General features: G+C 43.2%; 1 protein-coding gene across 1 annotated transcript in view; it reads left to right on the top strand.

Moving 5' to 3' along the window:
* Nucleotides 1-10,761: 10,761 nt before the first annotated feature.
* The window catches only part of TBC1D22B (TBC1 domain family member 22B), a 64,047-nt gene continuing 53,282 nt past the window's right edge, over nucleotides 10,762-21,526 (top strand). Inside the window, exon 1 of the mRNA XM_065885072.1 lies at nucleotides 10,762-10,918. Coding sequence (XP_065741144.1) covers nucleotides 10,863-10,918 — 56 coding nt within the window. The 5' untranslated portion in view covers nucleotides 10,762-10,862. The remainder of the gene's footprint in view (nucleotides 10,919-21,526) is intronic.

Consider the following 21,526-nt stretch of genomic DNA (forward strand, 5'->3'; position numbering starts at 1 on the left):
GGGATTGAAACTGTAATCCCTGCAGTGGAAGCACAGAGTCCTAACCACTGGACCGCCAGGGAGGAATTCCCTTTATTTTTTAAAAATAATATCAAATCGGACTCAGTTTTCTTCCTCAAGGAGTTAGGGAGAAACTCTATCTCAATCAGATTTTTTTGTTGTTTGTTTTCACTTCCCTCTCTCCTTGCTGGAGTCACATAGAACTCCCAAGTTCATCCAATCCTGGAAACTCAAGGAAGGGCTCTAGACTTCAGGCTGGTGTGGCTGCTCACTGTGAGAGGCTTGATGTCCTAGCCTCAGTGATCCCACTGTCCACAGCCCCGAAGGTTGTGGCTCACAGCTCAGTCCCCAGCCTGGGGTCCACACAGACATCCTGTCACTCTGGGGTCTGGGAGGGAGTCAAACACAGGCCCCAAGGTGGTCACAGCCAGGCACCTCTCCATTCCCAAGGGCAGGGAAATTCCACTTGCTGTGGGGGTTGGGAATGACTCCCTTCTCCCTCATCTTTTCAAATCTACACCCACTACCCACCCACATCATCTAAATCTCTGCCTTTGAGAGCCTAGATTTTCCAAAACAAAAGTATTTTAACTCTCCAACGGGGGAAGAGATGCTCAGTCACCTTAAACCTACAAAGGAAAAATGCCTGTCATGCTTTGGTGGTGTATCAACCAAGAAGCAGGAGACCAGCCCCAACTCTGAATGAGGCAATTCTGACAATAAATCACACTGCTGCATACAAAGTCCTCACGATTTGACTCCAGTCCAACTTTCCAGGAACATCTCTGAGCATTCCTTCTCATGTTTATAATACTCTTACTTTCTCAAATATCTTTTCTCCCTTTCTCCACCTGGCTCACTCACACTCATCCCTCAAGGTCACTGGAATCCTCAAGAAGGTGCCAGGGCTCTAGTTTGGCATTTGTAGTTCTCTTGGCCTTTCTTTTATGGTTATAAGCCTCACACCAGTATCACAAACAGGAGTGCGACAGTAAGCTCTGTTTGTCTCTTCCACGGGAAGGAAACCACTTCCCCGAACCCCCCCAGCAGCCTTCCCTTCATGGCTCACTGGCCAGAACTGGGTCACAGCTTCTGCTGCAGGGGAGGTTGGGGAAACCAGTTCCTGACAAAGCTGAGTAGAATTGCCATCATTAGTTTAGACATATCATGAGTTATGCCCAGACTGGGAACACAGTTGCCTCACCTCTCCAAAAGATTAGTCCCCTTAACGGGGAAGAAGGAAGGAAATGGCTAATAAAGTCTACCACAGAGATCCTGTTCCATTAATTATCCCTTCTTCCCCTATGACATGGCAAGAACTCTTACTATCTGTTTGCCCCTTCTTCCACAGAAGCAGGATTTTTAGATATACACATGATTGGCCAGAATAAGGTTTGCCTTTCCTGGCCTCCCTTGCAGTTGGGTAGAACTGTGTGACCAATCTCTGAGAGTGGGTTGGAAGGGGGAGAAATGAATGTAACCACCAGGTGTTCAGGATAAAGTCATGTCCCTTTCCCTCTTCCCAATGGCTGAAATGTGGATGGAGTAGGGAGTCATCTCAGACCAACTGGGCAAGGACGTGATAAACACAGAGAGAAGGATCTAGGCTTCTGAAGATTCCCAGAGCAGGGCTGCCCACTTACTTAGGCTCTTACATGAGAGAGGGAAATGATAAACTCCTATCATGTTTAAAGCACTGTTATTTTGCAGCCAAACTTATATCCTAATAAACACAATTGCCTCCAATCCTCTGCCCGTAAGCATGCCAAAGTCTTTCCCAGCTCAGACAATCTCTCCTTTGACCCTGTGTCTCTCTCTGATTTACATTCAGGCTTTGTGTTAGGGCAAGCAACAGATACTGGCTCTTGGCTGATTTAAGCAAAAAAGGCATAGCTCATAGATGTGTGGAAAGGACCAGTTATCTATTGCCACAATGATGCTACATAAGCAACCACAAAACCTCAGTGGCATGTAACAATGAACAGTACTTAGTTCACAAGTCTGTGGGGTTCAGCGTATCTGGGGCTGGGCTGAGCTGGGCTGATTTCAGCTGGACTCACTCGAGTGTCTGGGGTCAACTGTTGGTTGGCTAGACAGTTTTGTTGATTTTGGCTGAGCTCATTCATATGCCTGAGGGTCAACTGACTGTTGGCTGATCTAAGATGGCCTCAGCTGGGATAACTCAGGGAGACTTGGCCTAGGGCCACATGTTTGTCATCATCCAACAGGCTAGCCTAGACATGTTGTAATGGCAATGGCAGAGGACAACAGTGAGAGTGCTACAGATTGAATGCTTTGGTCCTCCCCAAATTCATACGTTGAAAATCTAATGCCCAAGGGGATGGTATTAGAAGGAAGGGCCTTTGGGAGGTGATTAGGTCATGATGGTGGAGCCCTCCTGAATGAAGAGATCCCAGAGAAATCCCTTGCTCCTTCCACTATGCGAGGACATGGCAAGAAGTTGGCAGTCTGAAACTCGGAAGAGAGCCTTTGCCAGAATCCGGCCACGCTGGCACCCTGATCTTGGACTTCCAGCCTCCAGAACTGTGAGAAATAAGTTTCTGTTGTTTACAAGCCACTCAGTCTGTAATATTTTGTTATAGAATCACAAACAGACTAAGACAGAGAGCAAGTGCAGCCACCCAAGTGCTTTTCAAGCTTCTGCTTGTGTAATGTTTGCGAACATCCATTGATCACAGCAAGTCACAATAGTCAGTCCAGAGTCAGAATGAGAAGGTCCCACGGGACTTCCCTGGTGGTCCAGTGGTTAAGACTCTGTGCTCCCAATGCAGGGGGCCTGGGTTCAATCCCTGGTCAGGGAACTAAATCCCACATGCTGCAACTAAGACCGAGTGCAGCCAAATAAATAAATAAATATTAAAAAAAAAAAAAAGAATGAGAAGGTCTCACAAGATAATACGGATGCAGGGAGAGGTGAAGAATTGGGGCATGAATGCCATCAGTCTACCACACCACATTCAGAGGTTTTGCTTACAGGATGGTAGCCAATATCACACCACAGGGCTGGGCCACTGAAGACACTGCTGCTGCCAGCAATGAGCATTTGATGCCATAGTTACACTGAGAGAGAGGCCTTCTAGCACCAGACTCTAGATGTTGCTGTTGCCAGAGCTATTCCCCCCAACTGGGTGTTGCTGTCACAGCTGGCACTGCCCACCAAGAATGGATTTTCTTGTTCTCTTTTTTCTTTACCTCATAAGCTCCTCCTGATTCAAAATCTAGTTTGGGAAAATTGTATTAGCAGAGCCTATGACATGTGCATATGACTTAGTTCATAAGGAAGGATGGAAAACTAAGTAGCTGCCATTTTTAGCTGCAATACTGGTAGGTGAGCTCTGCTTCTCACAAAGTTTCATAGAGTGAAAAATTCTCCGTACATGGGAAAGGGGTTTATATTACAGGCAACTAAAGAACTAAAACAGAACAACAGTGATGAGGGGGAGGAAGAGGAGGAAACTAGCCTCTCAATCTCTTCACAGCTAAGCTTCTTCTTTTTTTTTTTTTTTTTTTTAAGCTTCTTCTTTCTCTCTCTCTCTCTCTTTATTTTTTTTAGTCTGCACCACGTGTCTTGTGGGATCTTAGTTCCCCAACCAGGGATTGAACCCATGCCCTTGGTAGTGAAAGTGCAGAGTCCTAACCACTGGACTGCCAGGGAATTCCCCCACAGCTAAGCTTCTTGAAAGAGTACACCTAGCTGACTTTTCTCTTCTACTTTTCTTCCATTCCACTTCTATAATAATCAGTTATGGCCACACTAATAATGCAAAACCCAGTGGTTTACAACCACAAGCATCTATTTTTCTCACTCTTGCTTCAGGCTGCAGATCAGCCTGAAACAACTAAATGCTCACCAGTAGTAACATAGATAAACTGTGCTATTTATAAAACGGAATGTTATACAGCAGTGGAAAATGAGGGTAAATCTCAAAACCATCCTGTTGTCTAAAGAATCAAGCAACAGGAGAATGGATACCATACAATATCATTAATATAAACAATACTTTACTTAAGGTTACAAACGTAGGTTGAAAAATATAAATACACAGAGGATGATTAATACAAAATTCTGCACAGTGGTAACACCTGAAGTGGGGAGAAAGGGGAATGCCCAGAGCAAGGACCTCCAAGAGGCATCTAAGGTACTGGTGATGTCCTGCTGTTGCATAGTGTGGGGAGTGGGTACATGCAGGCAAATGCTATTATAATTCATCAAACTATACATATTAATTTTTAAAAAATTAATTAATTTTATTTTTGGCTGCTTTGGGTCTTCGTTGCTGCGCGGGCTTTCTCTGGTTGTGGCAAGCGGGGGCTACTCTCCGTTGTGGTGTGCAGGCTTCTCACTGCGGTGGCTTCTCTTGTTATGGAGCATGGGCTCTAGGCACGCGGACTTCAGCAGTTCACGGGCTCAGTAGTTGTGGCTCGCGGGCTTAGTTGCTCCGCGGCATGTGGGATCTTCCCATACCAGGGCTCGAACACGTGTCCCCTGCATTGGCAGGCGGATACACATTAGTTTTATACATTCTTTCGTGTATGTGGTATATTTAACATCCCATGAGAAAAACCTACTACAGGTGAGGATGTGAAGCAATGGAAACTCATTGCTGTGAGGACCAATATAAATTGGAAAAACCATTTCAGAGGGCATTTTGCAGAGTCTAGTTAAGTGGAAACTGTGCATATTCTGTGATCCTGCAATATTTTTCTTGGGTGTCCCTAGGCGCCTTAAAGCAATGGGTTTTTCAAACTTTGTGACAACCGCTTACTAAGAAATACATTTTACATTACAATCAAGTACATATAAATGCACACAAACACATGTATGTATAAGTGCGTATAAAGTTGAAATTAAAATTTTGCACAACAATGCCTTTTCCTATTACATGTAACATGATCTGATCTTTTCTAATCCTGTCTATTCCTTTTTTAAATTGAGATATAATTGATACATTATGTAACTTTAAGATATAAATGTTCTATTTGATTTCATTAAAGGTCGCAACCTTTAATGTCAACTCACTAATAGTTGACAAACTGTACTTTGAAAAACACCATAGTAGAGAAAATTTTGCACACGGTAAATGTGTTAAAGAATGTTAATTGAACACTGTTCAAAATAAAAATAACTGGCGATGACAACTGAGGAATATTTACATAGTGGAACACAATAGGGCAGTTAAGATGAACAAACAAGAGCTTCTTGTGTCAACAGAATGCAGCGTGAAAAAACCCAGTTGCTGAAGCATATGTACAGTGTGTTGCTATTTATAGTTTCAAAACATGTTTATAGATTCCCACATATATAGTAAAAGTCGACAACATGGACGAGAGTGGATCCTGGTTTCCACTGGAGAAGGAGGGGAATGGGATCAAGGAGGGGCAAAATGGGTCTTATAAGGTTTTTTGTTTCTTAATCTTGTAATTTATTATTCTTTTTTTTTTTTGGCCACTTGGCTTGCAGGATCTTTTTTTTTTGGCTGCATTGGGTCTGTTGCTGCGCACAGGCTTTCTCTAGTTGAGGCGAGCAGGGGCTACTCTTCGTTGCGGTGCGCGGGCTTCTCATTGCAGTGGCTTCTCTTGTGGAGCACAGGCTCTAGGAGTGTGGGCTTCAGTAGTTGTGGCACGCAGGCTCAGTAGTTGTGGCTCGCAGGCTCTAGAGTGCAGGCTCAGTAGTTGTGGCGTTCGGGCTTAGTTGCTCTGCGGCATGTGGGATTTTCCTGGACCAGGGATTGAACCCATGTCCCCTGCATTGGCAGGCGGATTCTTAACCACTGCGCCACTAGGGAAGTCCCGCGGCTTGCAGGATCTTAGTCCCCGACCCGGGACTGGACCTGGGCCCTCGGCAGTGAAAGTGTGGAGTCCTAACTGCTGGACAGCCAGGGAATTCCCTATTCTTTAGTCTTCACTGCAGGGTTGGCAAACTACTACCCGTAAGCCAAATCTGGTGCACTGTTTTTGTATGGTCTGTGAACTAAGAATGGTTTTTACATATTTTAATATTTGGGAAAAAAACTGAAAGAAGAATAATTTGTGATGTGAAAATCATATAGAATCCCAATTTTTGTAGCTACAAATGAAGTTTTATTGGAACACAGCCTTGCTAGTTTTGCAAAGCTGAAAATTATTTACAGCCTGGACCTTTATAGAAAAATGTTTGCCACCCCCTAATTTATTATGTGACATGTATTTCATAATAAAAAATATGGTAGCATTAGAGAAGAATTCTGGAAATAAAATGATGTATAATTCTACTATCTAACAAAATTTTCTAAATTTCTCCATGTTTTCTTCTACTCTGACAAAACCCATATAGTTTTATTGAAATCGGGCAAAGACATTTTGCATTCTGCTTTTTCCCTGCTGTACCTCACTTCATAAACCTTTTTGACGCACAATGTAGCATTCAAATTTGCACCATTTAATGATCTAGCATGCTTCAGGTTTACAAACCACACGCCGTAATTTGTGTAACTGCCTTCTCATGTTTAAACCTTTATATTCTTTTGATTTGTCCCATTTATTATTGGTTACTAGGCAAAGAATACCTTTGTACACGGAGCTTTTCTCCCCCTCCTTTTGACTTACTTTCTTAGAATAAGTTCCTAGGAAAGAAATTCTTAACCTTCCCTCCACTCCTTCAAACTCTAACTACTCTCTCTTCCTTTCTTTACTCCTATAACCTTGCTTCTTCAGTCTTTTTGCTTAGCCCTTTGCCTTCCCTAACATAGCTGATCTCTCTCAGTTGGCTCTGTCTAGTGGTTGTTTAGGTACCGCAAAAGCTCTCTTGCTTTTAGATCCCAGCTTGACCTCACCGTCCCTTTGGTGGTCCAACATTCTGCAGTGCATTGTGAGGGCTGCTGCTTGCTCTCATTTCTTAACCCTTCCTCTTAGCACAGGGTCCACTCCACTCCTACACTGAGGTTAAAGTCAGCCAGTGATCTCTTTGTAACTTAGTCCAAAGGCTTTTTTCTTGATTTTTATCTCCCCCTGGAGCTGCTACTCTGAAAGGTCTTTCAGGTCTTTCTCTTTCTTTGCCTGCATGTGTCTCCACGCACAGTTTATCTCTTCCATAGAACTTTCTCTAAGGATTGGGATAGCCCACTCTTTTGAGTGCGCATTCAACCCAGATATAGCTCATTCCCTTTGCTCCAAAGAGCTTGCAGGCAGACAATATTGAGAGTCTTCTACTTAGAGTTTCAAAATAATCAAACCTTTGTGATAAATTTAAGGATCATAGGCCATATTGTGCCAAGTAACAGAAGATCTACAAAGTGAGGCCCACAAATCGGCAGCATCAGTGTTACCTGGGAGCTTGTTAGAAATGCATAACTGTAAGCTCCATCCAGGCCTACTAAATCAGAATCTAGACATTGAACGCGATCCCCAGGTGATTCGCATGTACATTAATGTATAAGAAGCACCAGTATAGTGGACCAGTGCGTACCTATCACTAAAAGTCTCCATCAAAAGTACTCCAAGGACCCCTTGGGAACCTCAAACCAATGATTTTCACCTTTAGTTGGGCAAAGTTTGGTGTGACGGTGATCTTGCTGTCACAGCTATCACACTTTGATGGACAGGTGGCTAGGTGTGTGGCCTCCCTCCTTCATCATTTTAGGTACAGGTTTATCCCTCTGAAGATGCAAAACGGTTTGAAGAGGACAATCTTTCCCAAGAAAGGAAGACTGTTCTTCAACCAAGAGCATAGGTGAGCTTATAGACTCTTTGGTAAAGTGGACACATCCTGCTAGGGGTGAGAAAAATGGTTCCTATCATCTTTTCCAACAAAAAATGTGTGTGAACAACATAGAACCAAAAGACAAGAATAGTTTATACTCTTCATTCTCTCATTCAGTAAATATTAAGCACCTACTGTGTGCCAAGCACTATTCTAGGTGAGAATAGCAGAGAAGAGCAGAGAACAAAGCAGACAAAATCCTTGCCTTAGTGGAATTTACATTCTAGGGGGTGGAGATGGACAAGAAACAGGTATATAGTACGGAAGGTAGGGAGAGTGCTTTAAAGAAAAATAGAGTGGTGGAGCCCGCTATTTAAGGTGGGTGGTAGGGGCGGGTATCCCCAAGGTGAAGACACTTGGGAATATGGAATGTGGAGCAAGCCATCCAGATATTTGGGGGAAGAGAATTCCAAGCAGAGGAAATGGCTAATACAAAGACCTTGAGGTAGGAACATGCTTGGAGTGTTCAAGGAATAGCAAAAAGGCAGTAAGTGTGGTTGGAGCAGATTAAGCAAGGAAGAGAGTGGAACCAAATCATATAGGGTCTTTAAGGAGCTTGAATTTTATGCCAAGTGTGATGGAGCCATTGCAAGATATTGATCAGAGTAGTGACATAATCTGACATTCTAAAAGGCTCTCTCTCTGCTGTGTGGGGAACAGACTCTAAGGGGGCAAGAGTGGAAACAAGAGACCTAATAGCAGGCTGCTGTAAAGCTGTGGGTGGTTTCGATATGGGTGGTCATGGTGGTGGTGAAAAAAGGCCCAACAATCTCAACTTCCCTAACAAAGAGTATTTTTGAAGTTATCGCTAGACAAGTAAACTTTTTTTTTATCTTGGATGGGAAAATGGCTTAGATGTAAAAAATAAAGAGTAAGAATATTAAGGGCTTCTCTGGGTTGAACAATGTTAAGGCATCCCCTGGGAATCAGTGTTATTTAACATTTCATAAATGATCAAGAAAAAGGAATACTTTGAGACATTTCTAGGTACACAAATTATACTCTGCTTTCCACATAGGAAAATATCAAGTCAACAGGGGGCATCTCCTGGGACATTTCTAAAGCTATGTGAATTGGCTGGAAAGTGGCAGGTCACTTGCCAGGTGGACAAGTGTAAGGCAGCTCACATAGGGGGAGACAATTCAGGTGACGTCTTTAAGACGTTTAAGATAATGAACTCTGAACTGCCAGCTGCCACCGAGGAAAGGGATCAGAAGTTGCTATAGATGAGCCCTTCAAGACATCAGCTCTTGTAAAATCCAAAATGCCAGTAAAAGTTCTGGTGGTCCAGAGTAAAGACAAAGCATCAGTTTCAACAAAAACCTCAGGAAATCCCTTTTGGATCTCAGTGCTAGCCACCGCATCCTAAGAAAAAGAGCCAAAGAAAGGCAGCTTAAAGGATTAAAAGGATAGAGCAGTTTTTGTTTGATGGAGCAAATGCCCATAAAGGTGACCATCTGAGACAAGATAAGATGAAAGTCTATAAAAAGATGAGAAATTCAGAGAAAATTAAAATAGCCCTTTTCATACAATCTCATGATTGTAAAATCAGGGGACAAAAGAAGCTTGAAAATGGAGGTATTTCTGTGTAGAAAGGGGCCATCAGAGGGCATATAAAAGAAGGTCCTTTATTTTTTAATTTTTTTTTAATTTTTCGGTACGCGGGCCTCTCACTGCTGTGGCCTCTCCCGTTGCGGAGCACAGGCTCCGGACGCGCAGGCTCAGCGGCCATGGTTCACGGGCCCAGCCGCTCCGCGGCATGTGGGATCTTCCCGGACCGGGGCACGAACCCCCATCCCCTGCATCGGCAGGCGGACTCTCAACCACTGTGCCACCAGGGAAGCCCAGAAGGTCCTTTAGACCTTCCAGTGTGTGGAAGGACTGTGCTAGCAGTAACCAGGAGTGGCGTTGGAGAACGATCAGCCTATCTCATCAGTCCTTCGTTGGGACAAAAACTACACTGGACTAGGGTGTGCTCCCTGCCCCACCCCCACCCCCCGCCCGGCCCCACCTCAGTCACTGTGGTATACAACCACAGAAACTCAAAAAGAGCAAAAAACACCGACAAGACATTAAAAGGATTCAAAATGCTAATATTAAATCTCATTCTGAGTCAAAACTAGGTTGAAAATAAATTCAAGGGCAAAGGATATATAATTGATTAATAAGGGACATTAAGGGTGTTTGAGGGTACATACTTAATCTTTGTGATTCATGCCTTGGAGATGCGCTATGTCCTCTCAAGAAATGTTACTTTGTAGTCTGAACTGGATAGATAAAATAAGAATATTTCCTAAACAGTTTGTCAGCATCTGGGTTCTCATAGTCTGAAAGTGACAGTTATTGGTTGAAACAGAGATTTGATCATTTGAATTTCACCTCCAGCACAAGTCCTTTAATAGTGATCAATTACCTGAGGAGAGCGAGGCTCTTGTGAACCAACCGTTACTCACGTGTTGAACAGTTAGCAACTCTGGGCCATCGGGTCAGTATCGATCTTCCTCCACAGATTAAAATATATCAGGGTCCGAACGGAACGGGGGAGAGGAGAAGGTAATAACGAGTGTCGTTGAGTTGGGAGATGTTAAAAATGGGCTGCAACCAACACATGGGCCTTTATTTTTAGGTCAAAGATTTATGTATATAAATATACATGCTCTCTCTTTCCAGAAAATATTAGACTCAGGAACCTCATTACCCCCCAAAGAAAACAGCACCCTCTCCTCCTTCCCATAGGTCCCTTTCTTTACCTGCTTCTTCTCCTGCCTGGGTTAAGGAACTTTCAGCCCCGCCTCCCGGCTCGTCCAAGCTCCGCCTGTCCGGTTCACCTGTGTGCCCAGCCCCTGACGTTACCGTTCGGCTTCAGCGGCCTGCAGGATTCCAGCTCCCGATTGGTCTGTCTGACCACAGCCTGCGCAGCCCACCAATGGCAGCGGCGCTGGGTGGGAGGGTGCCCACATCCAAGATGGCGCCCCCGGGAGCTGGGAGAGGGTGACCGGCAGCGGGGAAGCGGCCTGGGCTGGCCCTGCGATTGCGGGGTCCTGGGGGCATCTCGCTGGGTACCCCCCTGGCCAGCCTACAGGGCCTTCCCCGGGCCGGAGCAATGGCCGCCGAGAACAGCAAGCAGTTTTGGAAGAGGAGCGCCAAGCTACCGGGGAGGTGAGCCTAGGACGCTGAGAAGAGGGGATTGGACCAAACCCTTCCAGATCCTAAACCCTAAATCCCGCGGGCCTGGGGCGTCAGCGACTCAAGAAGGCTGGTTTGGGGAACCTGGGCGGAGGGAGCTGGGGCTGCCTGGTGGCGGGAGGACAGCTGTCAGGCAAAGGAGCGGGCACCGAGCTTTGGAGGTGGCTGGGTGTGGGAGCAGACCCGGGACTGGGGGCGTAGGGCTCTGGAGGGGCTGCCCTCGGCCGGGAGGTGGCCGGAGTACGGGCATAGGGGACAGTTGAATTGGGTGAATAATCAGTGTCGGCCCTGGGTTTGGAAGGCCATCCCCAGAGCTGCTTTTCACTTTAAACAGAACTCCTTCGTGGGGGGAGGGGGGTCTCCACCGCGCACAGGTAGTTGTTTGCACGAGGATGGCCCCTTCCGTCGCTCCCCCAGCTCTGCACGTACGAATTTTTCTCCTGGACTCCCAAAAAAGTTCTGGTGGGAGCGTCTGCGGGGGGACAAGAAAAGTGAGGAAAATTCTTAAGCTCGACCTTACTTTATCTTGAGTTGGCCCTTTCCCGTTAGGAATTATTACAGGGTGACCTAGAATTGAGAATATTTCTTTAGCGTTTTCTAAGGATTTGTTCAACCCCAAGTGACCTCTTCCCCTCTGCCTGGTAATGTACTTCTTGCATTAAATTGTTTAGTAGGAGAACAGACTTTCTAAGTTACTCTCCACTCCCACCATCACCCCCTTTTTGGTATATGTTGAGTCTCTTAGCAATTGTACATTCGTCAGTCTACTGTTGGTTTATAGTTTAAATCTGTTTGGGGGTAGTCCTAAGGAGTAAAAGGAGTGTATATTACAGTCTTAAATTTAAGATTTCTGACAGCCACAGTCTACTTGATAATGAAATTCATGTTTGGTTGTGCCCCACGTGCTACCCTTCCTTATTGATTGATTCAGGGATAATCCTTTAAACCTGTGGGTTTTTTTTTTTAAAATAGCAAGAGAGAAATGAGGGTCGGTGGTTGTTATGCAGCAGTCTTATTTTATTTAGGATCTTGTTAGACATCTGGGGATCAGCTTTAAGTAATACAAGGTAATGCAGAAATAGCTTCAGGTTAAAGTGCTGTGGAATCCCAGTGTTAATATTAATGCTAAAGACTTCTATGTTTTTAGATAGGCACCACTTCCTGCCAACTGATTCTTTTTCCTTCCTGGTCTAGGGAGCTCTCCAGTCTCGCTAACTGCTGTTCTCTGGGGATTTCCATGGTGAGATCATTAAATTTTGACATCTGAAGGTTACAATCAGAACCTATGGGAAAACTGATAAATCAGGAAGCAGTGTTTGAGATGTGGGACATGGCAAAGTATTTTGTGCCTACTGACTGCTGGTTGTTATTAACAATTTTTGTTTTCATATTTCCTCTTTTGGATTGTAGAAACAGTCATCTTTTTTGCAAAGCACTACTTTTGTGAGATAGGAAGAGCAGTCTTTTCAGTTTCTTCAAGTTTCTGGCTTCCTTTTTCATTTTGAAGAGGAATATACAGGAATAGAAGAGAGAACATTTGAGTTCTGAAAGACTTGGATTATTATGGGGCTGTTATCTATGTGATCAAGGGCAAATGATTTACTTACTCTCTTTAGGCCTCAGTTTCCTTATCTGTGAAATGAGGATAAAAATACTTTCTTAAAGGTTCCTGTGAGGACTGAATTAAACACCGTATTTGTAAAGAACCTAGGACAGTGTTTATTTAGCGCATTATAGTTGCTTGATAAATAGTAGTTATTAGTATTACTGTTATTATTAGAGAAAGTAAACATTTAAAAGAATGTTTCTCTGATCCTTACTCCAGTGCTAGGTATTTATTTTCATTGTTTATCTTAAGGCATTAAAATGTTGCCAAAATTCATAGTAGTACCTTGCTTGTTGAAGAGAAACATTGTTCAGCTGTGTGCTTTTAGCAGGGAAGCCCCAGGAGCCCCTGGTTATGGGAGAAAACTAAAGTACTTTTAGGTAGAATGTGCTTTGATTTAAGGAAAATATTAGGACATTTCCTCAAGAACAGAACATTTGCATTTGTGCTCTTTCAGTCATACTGAAGAAAAACTTTCTCTGGTTGGGGAAATGACACAGATAACTGTGTCTACGTCCATGGCAACCTAGAAGTGAAACTAGTTTACTCTTTGCAAATTGAAAGGTAAAAATTCAAAGAGATGGCAGATTACTTTCAGTTTCTTTGATCATGATCCAGCAACCTTAATTACAACAAATAGGAGTTTTATGTAGTAAAATAGCCTCAAGTTCAAAATGAATTAAACATCCTTTTGGGGCTTCCCTGGTGGCGCAGTGGTTGAGAGGCCGCCTGCCGAGGCAGGGGACATGGGTTCGTGCCCCGGCCCAGGAAGATCCCACATGCCGCGGAGCGGCTGGGCCCGTGAACCATGGCTGCTGAGCCTGCGCGTCCGGAGCCTGTGCTCCGCAACGGGAGAGGCCACAACAGTGAGAGGCCCGCGTACCGCAAAAACAACAACAACATCCTTTTGTAAAATAATAGCTTTATTGAGATAATTCACATATCATAAAAATTCACCCTTTTAAAGTGTATAATTCAGTGGTATTCAGTATATTCATCTAGAGTATAAATGGTTTTGTGCAGCCATCACCACCAATTTCAGAACATTTTCATCACTCCGAAAAGAAACATCATAGCCATTTGTAGTCACTCCCCATCCCTTCCTCCCTCTGGCCCCTGGCAACCACTAATCTTTCTGTTTCTATGGATTTACCTATTCTGAACATTTCATATAAATGGAATAATGTGATATGAGGCCTTTTGTGCGTGGTTTCTTTTATTAAGTGTAATGTTTTCAAGGCTCATTCATGTTGTGGCGTGTATCAGTATTTCATTCCTTTAATGGCTAAATAATATTCCTTGTATGGAAGTACCTCATTTTGTTTATCCATTCATTAGTTGATGGACATTAGGGTTGTTTCTACTTTTTGGCTATTATGAATAATGCTATGAAATTCATGTGCAGGTTTTTGTGTGAAAGTATGTTTTCTATTCTTTTGAGTATATGTAGAAGTGGAATTGCTGGGTCATATGGTAATTTGATGGAATTAAACATCTTTTTTAAGTTCTTTCAGTTATTCATAAGAGCCCCATGTACTTAATACATCAAATGGTCCTTGTGTGGATGCCTAGGAAGACAGGACGTAGTATGTACCATGTGGTTAAGAATACAGACTCTGGAAACTTGAAACTAGTAGATAAATAAGTTCTGGAGAGTTAATGGACAGCATAGTGATTATAGTCAACAACACTGTATTATAAACTTCAAAGTAGCTAAGAGACTAGATCTTAATTGTTCTAACCACAAAGAAGAAATGATAATTATGTGACATGATAGAGGTGTTAGCCAATGCGACAGTGGTAATCACATTGCAGTACAGTCAGCCCTCAGTGTCTGGGGGGGATTGGTTCCAGGACCCCCTCAGATACCAAAATCTGCAGATGCTCAAGTCCTTTATATGAAATGGCAGTATGGTTGGCCCTCAATATCCGTGGGTTCCACATCCATCCGCAGATTCAACCAACCGTGGATCAAACTTCGGAGGGCGACTGTAAATGTACTGAACCAACAGAACGTACATCTTAAACTTACACAATGTTATATGTCAATTATATCTCCAAAAAAGGAGAAAAAACAAAAAAGAATGCAAGCTCTGGAACCTGACTGCCTGGTTTCGAATCCCAGCTCTGCCACTTTCTAACTGTGTGACCTTGGGCAGTTACTTAACCTCTTTGTGCCTTAGTTTCCTCATCTGTAAAATGGGGACAGACTACCTTATAAGGCTGTTATGAGGATTAAATGAGATAATGCATAGAAAGTACGTAGAAGGTACTCACTAATATTAGCCATTATGAAAATGATAGTTGTGATTACAGTAGCTCCTATTTTTATTTGTTTCTCCTAGTTGCTCTAGTTTCTGAAACTGGAATTGAAAAACTTTGATCAGTGGTGTGTTTGGAGCCCCCAGTGAGTCCTGGGTGGAAAAAAATACCACCTATTGTTAAATAGGCAGAGGGTTTACGGAGGCACAGAGAAGCCTAATGCAGGGTCTCTGGCTGTCAGGTGTTCGTTAGCGATGAAGAGTATGATTTTGAGCAGTGGTTCTCAAACTGTAATGAGTCACCTGGAAGGCTCGTTAAAACACAGATTGCCAGGCCCCACTTCTAGAGTTTCATTTTTAAAAAATTAATTAATTAATTAATTTTTGGCTGCATTGCGTGTTTGTTCATTGTGGTGCGCGGGCTTCTCATTGCGGTGGCTTCTCTTGTTGCAGAGCACAGGCCCTAGGGATGCGGGCTTCAGTAGCCATGGCTCAAAGACTCTAGAGCACAGGCTCAGTAGCTGTGGCTCACGGGCTTAGTTGCTCCGCAGCATGTGGGATCTTCCCAGACCAGTCCTCGAACCCATGTCTCCTGCATTGGCAGACAGATTCTTAACTACTGCGCCACTAGGGAAGCCCACTTCCAGAGTTTCTAATTCAGTAGGTCTGAGGTGGAACCTGAGAAGTTGAGCTTCTAAGAAGTTCCCAAAGGATACCGCTACTGCTAATCTGGGAGCTGCACTTTGAGAACCATTGAGAAAAATAACCCTGAATTAGCCTGAAAGAAACCTGATTTCTAGTGCTGGATGCTTTTGCCGTATGGATACTGAACAATTTTTTTTTTTTTTGACCACACCACGAGGCATGTGGGATCTTAGTTCCCCGACTAGGGTTCGAACCTGTGCCCCCTGCAGTAGAAGTGCAGAGTCTTAACCACTGGACTGCCAGGGAAGTCCCTGGATACTGTACAGTTAATGCATCTCTGTTTTGCTGTCTAATAGCATCTCTCACGTAACACATCCAAGCAGAACTCTTGATTTCCACATCTGCCCACTCCTGCAAAGGTATTCTGTCCATCTCACTTAATGGCCCATTGACCAAGTTCCTCAGACCAAAAATCCTAATGTCTTTCATCCTTCTCTTTATCTTCCTGCCACATCCAATTCATTAGCAAGTCCTGTGTTGGCTTGTCACAATATATCCTGAATATGAGCTGTTCTCACCACTTCTCCCCCTACTACCAGGATCAGACTGAGTCCTCTCTTGCCTGGACCACTGCTATACCTTCCTAACTGGTCTCCCTCCTGTGAGTGGAGTCGGTACCCCTAATCCCCGTTGTTCAAGTCAGCTGTAGTTAGGAGGCTACTGCAGTTAGTAGAGGGAGAGGTTAAGAGGGTTTGGACTAGGGCAATGGCAATAAAGGACATGTTTGGGAATATCTACAGGACTTGGTAAATCATTGGATTTGGGGAGTGAGGGAGAAGGAGGTGCCAAAGAGATGTCACCTTCAGGTTTCTGGCTTGGGTGGTCAGGTAAGATTGTGGTGTCCTATCCTCAGAAAAAGCCACATTTTTGGACAACGTACTAACTACTCCATGCTCAGTTTTCTTATCTATGAAATGAGAAGTCTGGATTAAGTGAGCTCTGAGGCTCTTACCAGTTCTGACGTTGAATGTTAAACTTGCCAACTCCAACTCGTGTCACTGGATATTTCTCTTTTGCTCTGTCACTCACAAAAGCATGATTTACAGGTAAGAGTAGATTTGGAAAAAAAAAAAAAAAAAAAAAAAAAAAAAAAGTAGATTTGGGGCGGGGGGCGCGCCAGAAGTGGCTTTTTCCATCTTGTGCTTTTGAAAGCAGTGAATCACTGGCCCCACTGAACATCTGAGTGTCACGAAATTGTAGAATGTTAGAATTCCACCCTAAGAGCACTGCCAGTGAGGAAACTGAGGCCAGAGGGGGAAAGTGACTTTGCCCCAAAGGACACTCTAAATTTCTTGACTTCTGATCCACACTCTGCTACTGCTTCCCCCTTCCCTCAGTCTCTGCGAAGATTTAGACACCGTCTGTCCAAGCACCTCATCCAGTCCAAGCGTGTGGACGCTGCCATTGAAAAGATGCGGATGAGACTTGGAGTAGGAGAGACAAATGTGAGCCAAAGCCTGGCTCATTTCCCATGTTCTTATTTCCAACCCTTCTGGGGAGGGCTTCTCCCTCTTTTTAAGCAAAAGTGTTTATTGTGAAAGCCAGGGAGCTCTTTGAACATTCAGTGAAGCTGAGAAAAGTGTCTAATCACTCGAATTACTTAGGAGCCCATGGATTTTTAACTGAAACCGTCTCTGTCATTTGGTCATTTTTCATAACACTAATGAATCTGATAGTAGACTCGGCGTAATGGTCCCAGCCTATCTGGGCAGGTACATTACTACCTATTCTTAGCTTGGAAATGCTTTATTGATAAAGTCAGTGACTAGGAGATACTGAATTATCCCTGAAACAGCCAGTTCTGGAAGACTTCCATCAAGTGAGTGTGTGACCCTGCATTGATTGCCAGCATGTTTGGCTTTAAATTGGATAGCTCTGTTCCCATGTTTGCTTTAGCTCCTCTGTCAGTGCTGAACAAACACCTGTTGATGTTTTTCCTGCCAAGCTTTTTGCACCGTTCCGACTACGTGAACCAGCTATGCCAATACATCCTTTGGCGTTGGTTTTTTGACGAGAACAACGGAGATTGACTGAGATTTTTGCTTCATTTTGTCTTTGTTGTAGTACAGCCCGTGGCATTCTTTTCTCTGTGTGTGCAGTGTGATTTTTCTGAGAGGCAGTGTGATTGCCTCTTGTTTTTAGGTCTAGCTAGACAGGAGTCAGCTTAAACAGAGGCCTGGGTTTTGTATAGTTCCAGCCTTGACTCACTAAGGATTGTTAAGTGCCTGCTGGTGTGTGTCATGCTCTGCCAGGTGGTGAGGGGACTACAGAAAAAGACATGGTGCCACCACTGCTCAGTAGAAGCTGAAAAACTCCTTGGCAGCACAGCTTCCCCTGGTGAGGATGCTGCATATTACTGCCTTTCCAGTTTTTCCACTTAACATATGTTACTTCTGTAATCAGAAAAACTTAAAAGCAGAGCTGGGTAAAAACACATTGTTGAGTGAGAAAAGCAAGATGTAGACCGATATGTACATGCAGTCTTTTATGTAAAGTTTTAAAACATAAAAAAGATATTATATGTTGTTTATGGATACATGAATATATGTAAGAGTATAAAAGCAGGTGGGAAGGATTTTGTACCCACTTCAGGATAGTGATTATCTCTTGGGGAGGCAGGGGAATGCAGGGCTGGGGACTGCAACTGGGACTTCAGAAGTCTCTCTAACGCTTTATTTTCTTAAAAACAGAAGTGTGGGGCTTCCCTGGTGGCGCAGTGGTTGGGAGTCCGCCTGCCGATGCAGGGGACATGGGTTCGTGCCCCGGTCCGGGAGGATCCCACGTGCCGCGGAGCGGCTGGGCCCGTGAGCCATGGCCGCTGGGCCTGTGCGTCCGGAGCCTGTGCTCCACAACGGGAGAGGCCACGACAGTGAGAGGCCCACGTACCACAAAAAAAAAAAAAAAACAAAAAAAACAGAAGTGTGACAAGTGTTAATATTTGTTAAGTCAGAGTGATGGGTACGTGGATGTTATATGTTTCTCTGTACTTTTCTTTGTGTTTGAAAATGTGAATTAATTGCCTTTTACATTTGTGGTAGAGCAAATGTTTCTTAAATTTGTGTTGGAGAAATCAGCCAGCCAAGCCATGAAATTAAGTAGTATTTAAAGTAGCATTTATGATTTAGCGTCAAAGTAAGTCATAAATACACTATGATGTCATTTATATAAAGTCTTTAAAACATGCAAAGCAACACTATATATTGTTTAGGGATACATACATAGAAAATGTAGAAACAAAAATGAGGGTGAAAAATGCCAGATTCAATAAAATGGTTTCCTAGGAAGGGTTGTGCTGGGGTTTCAACTCCATAGTGTCTTATTTCTTTTCTTTTTTTTGGCTGTGCCGCGCAGCATGTGGGACCTTAGTTCCCTGACCAGGGATCAAACCCACATCCCCTGCATTGGAAGCGCAGAGTCTTAACCACTGAACCGCCAGGGAAGTCCAATAATGTCTTATTTCTTATGTAGGTGTTAAGAACCTACCTGGGTGTACCCTATATTATGGTCTAAATCTAGTTTATTTTAAAAAATAGCTTATTTTTTTTAAAGCAATATAAGCCCTGATGTCTGCATTTTAGGGAATCAGAGAAGGAATGGGTTAGTGGATGCTCAGAGAAGGTCTTATGAGGCAGTGGGTGTAGAATTTGAAGGAATTTTTTAGGACAGATAAGATTTTGAAAATGGAGTAGGCCGAAGAGCCCAGTTTAGTATTTAAGGTGTTTTTGGAAGGTGGAGTGGAGACCAGCCTGCTCTAGAGTTGAGTTTGGGTTTGGGAGGAGTGGATGGTACAGGTTGATAGGTGAATTATACATGCCAGGAAATTGAGCACCTTAATCACCAGGATCTTTCTGTCTGTCTTCGTTTAGTCTTTGGATGGTAATTGATGCCTTTGGCCTTTAAACCTGCACAATTAGGATTTTTTTTTTCTGCATGGATTACTGGCAGGTGGTAATACTCATTTATGGAGAGAACCTAAGGATTCTCTCATATTTTTCTACTCAGTCACCCAACCCAACTTACCCACTGAAATCTTCCTGCAAAGTTTATTCTCTGATCTTTATATCTTACTAACATAGAAGCTTATGGACTTGGAGAGTTCAGGTGTACTCAGAGTATTTGCAAACATTAAAGTAGAAATCAATGTCCCTTTGGGTTTTCTAGTTTGTTTGTGCTTTTTGTTTTGTCTAAGCTTTCTCTCTCTAAGCCAAACTTTCCTGTATTCTTTAATCCCTCGTATTTTCTCTCTTCTTTTCCTCTGCCTAGGATACTCTATAAATACATTCAAGTAGTACTGTGTGTATTTCTGTGGTCCTGCATGTGATGGTTAATTTACAAATTACTTAACCTTCCAGAGAAGTTTAGGGAGTAGGGATTCTTACAACTAAAAAAGTCAGGGACATAGTCATAACTAAAGATTGTACACAAGAATATTCCCTTTGGGAAACTCTTGCACTGTTGGTGGGAATGTAAATTGATACAGCCACTGTGGAGAACAGTATGTAGGTTCCTTAAAAAACTAAAAATAGAACTACCATACAACCCAGCAATCCCACTACTGGGCATATACCCTGAGAAAACCATAATTCAAAAAGAATCGTGTACCACAATGTTCATTGCGGCTCTATTTACAATAGTCAGGACATGGAAGCAACGTAAGTGTCCATCGACAGATGAATGGATAAAAAAGATGGAATATTACTAAGCCATAAAAGAGAACGAAATTGAGTTATTTGTACTGAGGTGGATGGACCTAGAGTTTGTCATACAGAGTGAAGTTAGTCAGAAAGAGAAAAACAAATACCGTGTGCTAACACAATAAAGACGAAGACATAGGGAATGGACTTGAGAACAAGGGGAGGGGGAAGGGTAAGCTGGGAGGAAGTGAGAGAGTGGCATGGATTTATATATACTACCAAATGTAAAATAGATAGCTAGTGGGAAGCAGCTGCATAGCACAGGGAGATCAGCTCCATGCTGTGTGACCACCTAGAGGGGTGGGACAGGGAGGGTGGGAGGGAGACGCAAGAGGGAGGAGATATGGGGATATATGTATATGTATAGCTGATTCACTTTGTTATACAGCAGAAGCTAACACACCATTGTAAAGCAGTTATACTCCAATGAGTATTTTTTTTTAAAAAAAAAAGAATATTCCCTTTGGAATCAGTAGAAATCAATGTGAATTGGCTACATTTTTATTTAAAAGCAACTTTAGGATCACATCTGTTATGTCAAAGTAGGTACTTGGTAAACTTGTTCTATTTTCTAAATGTTAGGTAAGGAATAAATTACAAAAATTGGAAGGATGAAGAAAACCAACATTTCTTAAGCACTGAGTGTGTGCCAGGCAGCGTTCACCTCACTACTTGCTAGTGTTACTACCTGCAGAAATTGTGCTGAAGGGCTTTTTACACATTATCCCATTTAAACCTCCCAACCCTCTTAAGATTGCTTAATTTATTTCTTAAAAAGGTGATAATGTACACAATACTAATTCAGAAAGGTACAAAAAGGTTTGCACTGAAAACTAAGTCTCTGTCACAGGGCCCTCCAGTCATCATTCCACTTCCATACCACTGCTACTGGTGTCTTACGTGTTCTTTCAGAGATACACTATAAATACATAGACATGATCATATATAATTGTGGATATATTTTATTTTAAAGATTTTTACAAAAATGGAGGTATTATTGTGCATATAATTCTGCATCTTTTTTCTTTAAAATAAATTTATTTATTTATTTTTGGCTGTATTGAGTCTTCGTTGCTGTATGCGGGCTTTCTCTAGCTGCGGAGAGCGAGGGCTACTCTTCATTGTGGTGCGCGGGCTTCTCATTGCAGTGTCTTCTCTTGTTGTGGAGCACAGGCTCTAGGGTGCGTGGGCTTCAGTAGTTGTGGCACATGGGCTCAGTAGTTGTGGCTCATGGGCTCAGTAGTTGTGGCTCACAGGCTCTAGAGCACAGGCTCAGTAGTTGTGGTGCCCGGGCTTAGTTGCTCCACGGCATGTG

The sequence above is a fragment of the Phocoena phocoena genome, chromosome 10 (assembly GCF_963924675.1).
Source record: "Phocoena phocoena chromosome 10, mPhoPho1.1, whole genome shotgun sequence".
Classification (NCBI taxonomy): domain Eukaryota; kingdom Metazoa; phylum Chordata; class Mammalia; order Artiodactyla; family Phocoenidae; genus Phocoena; species Phocoena phocoena.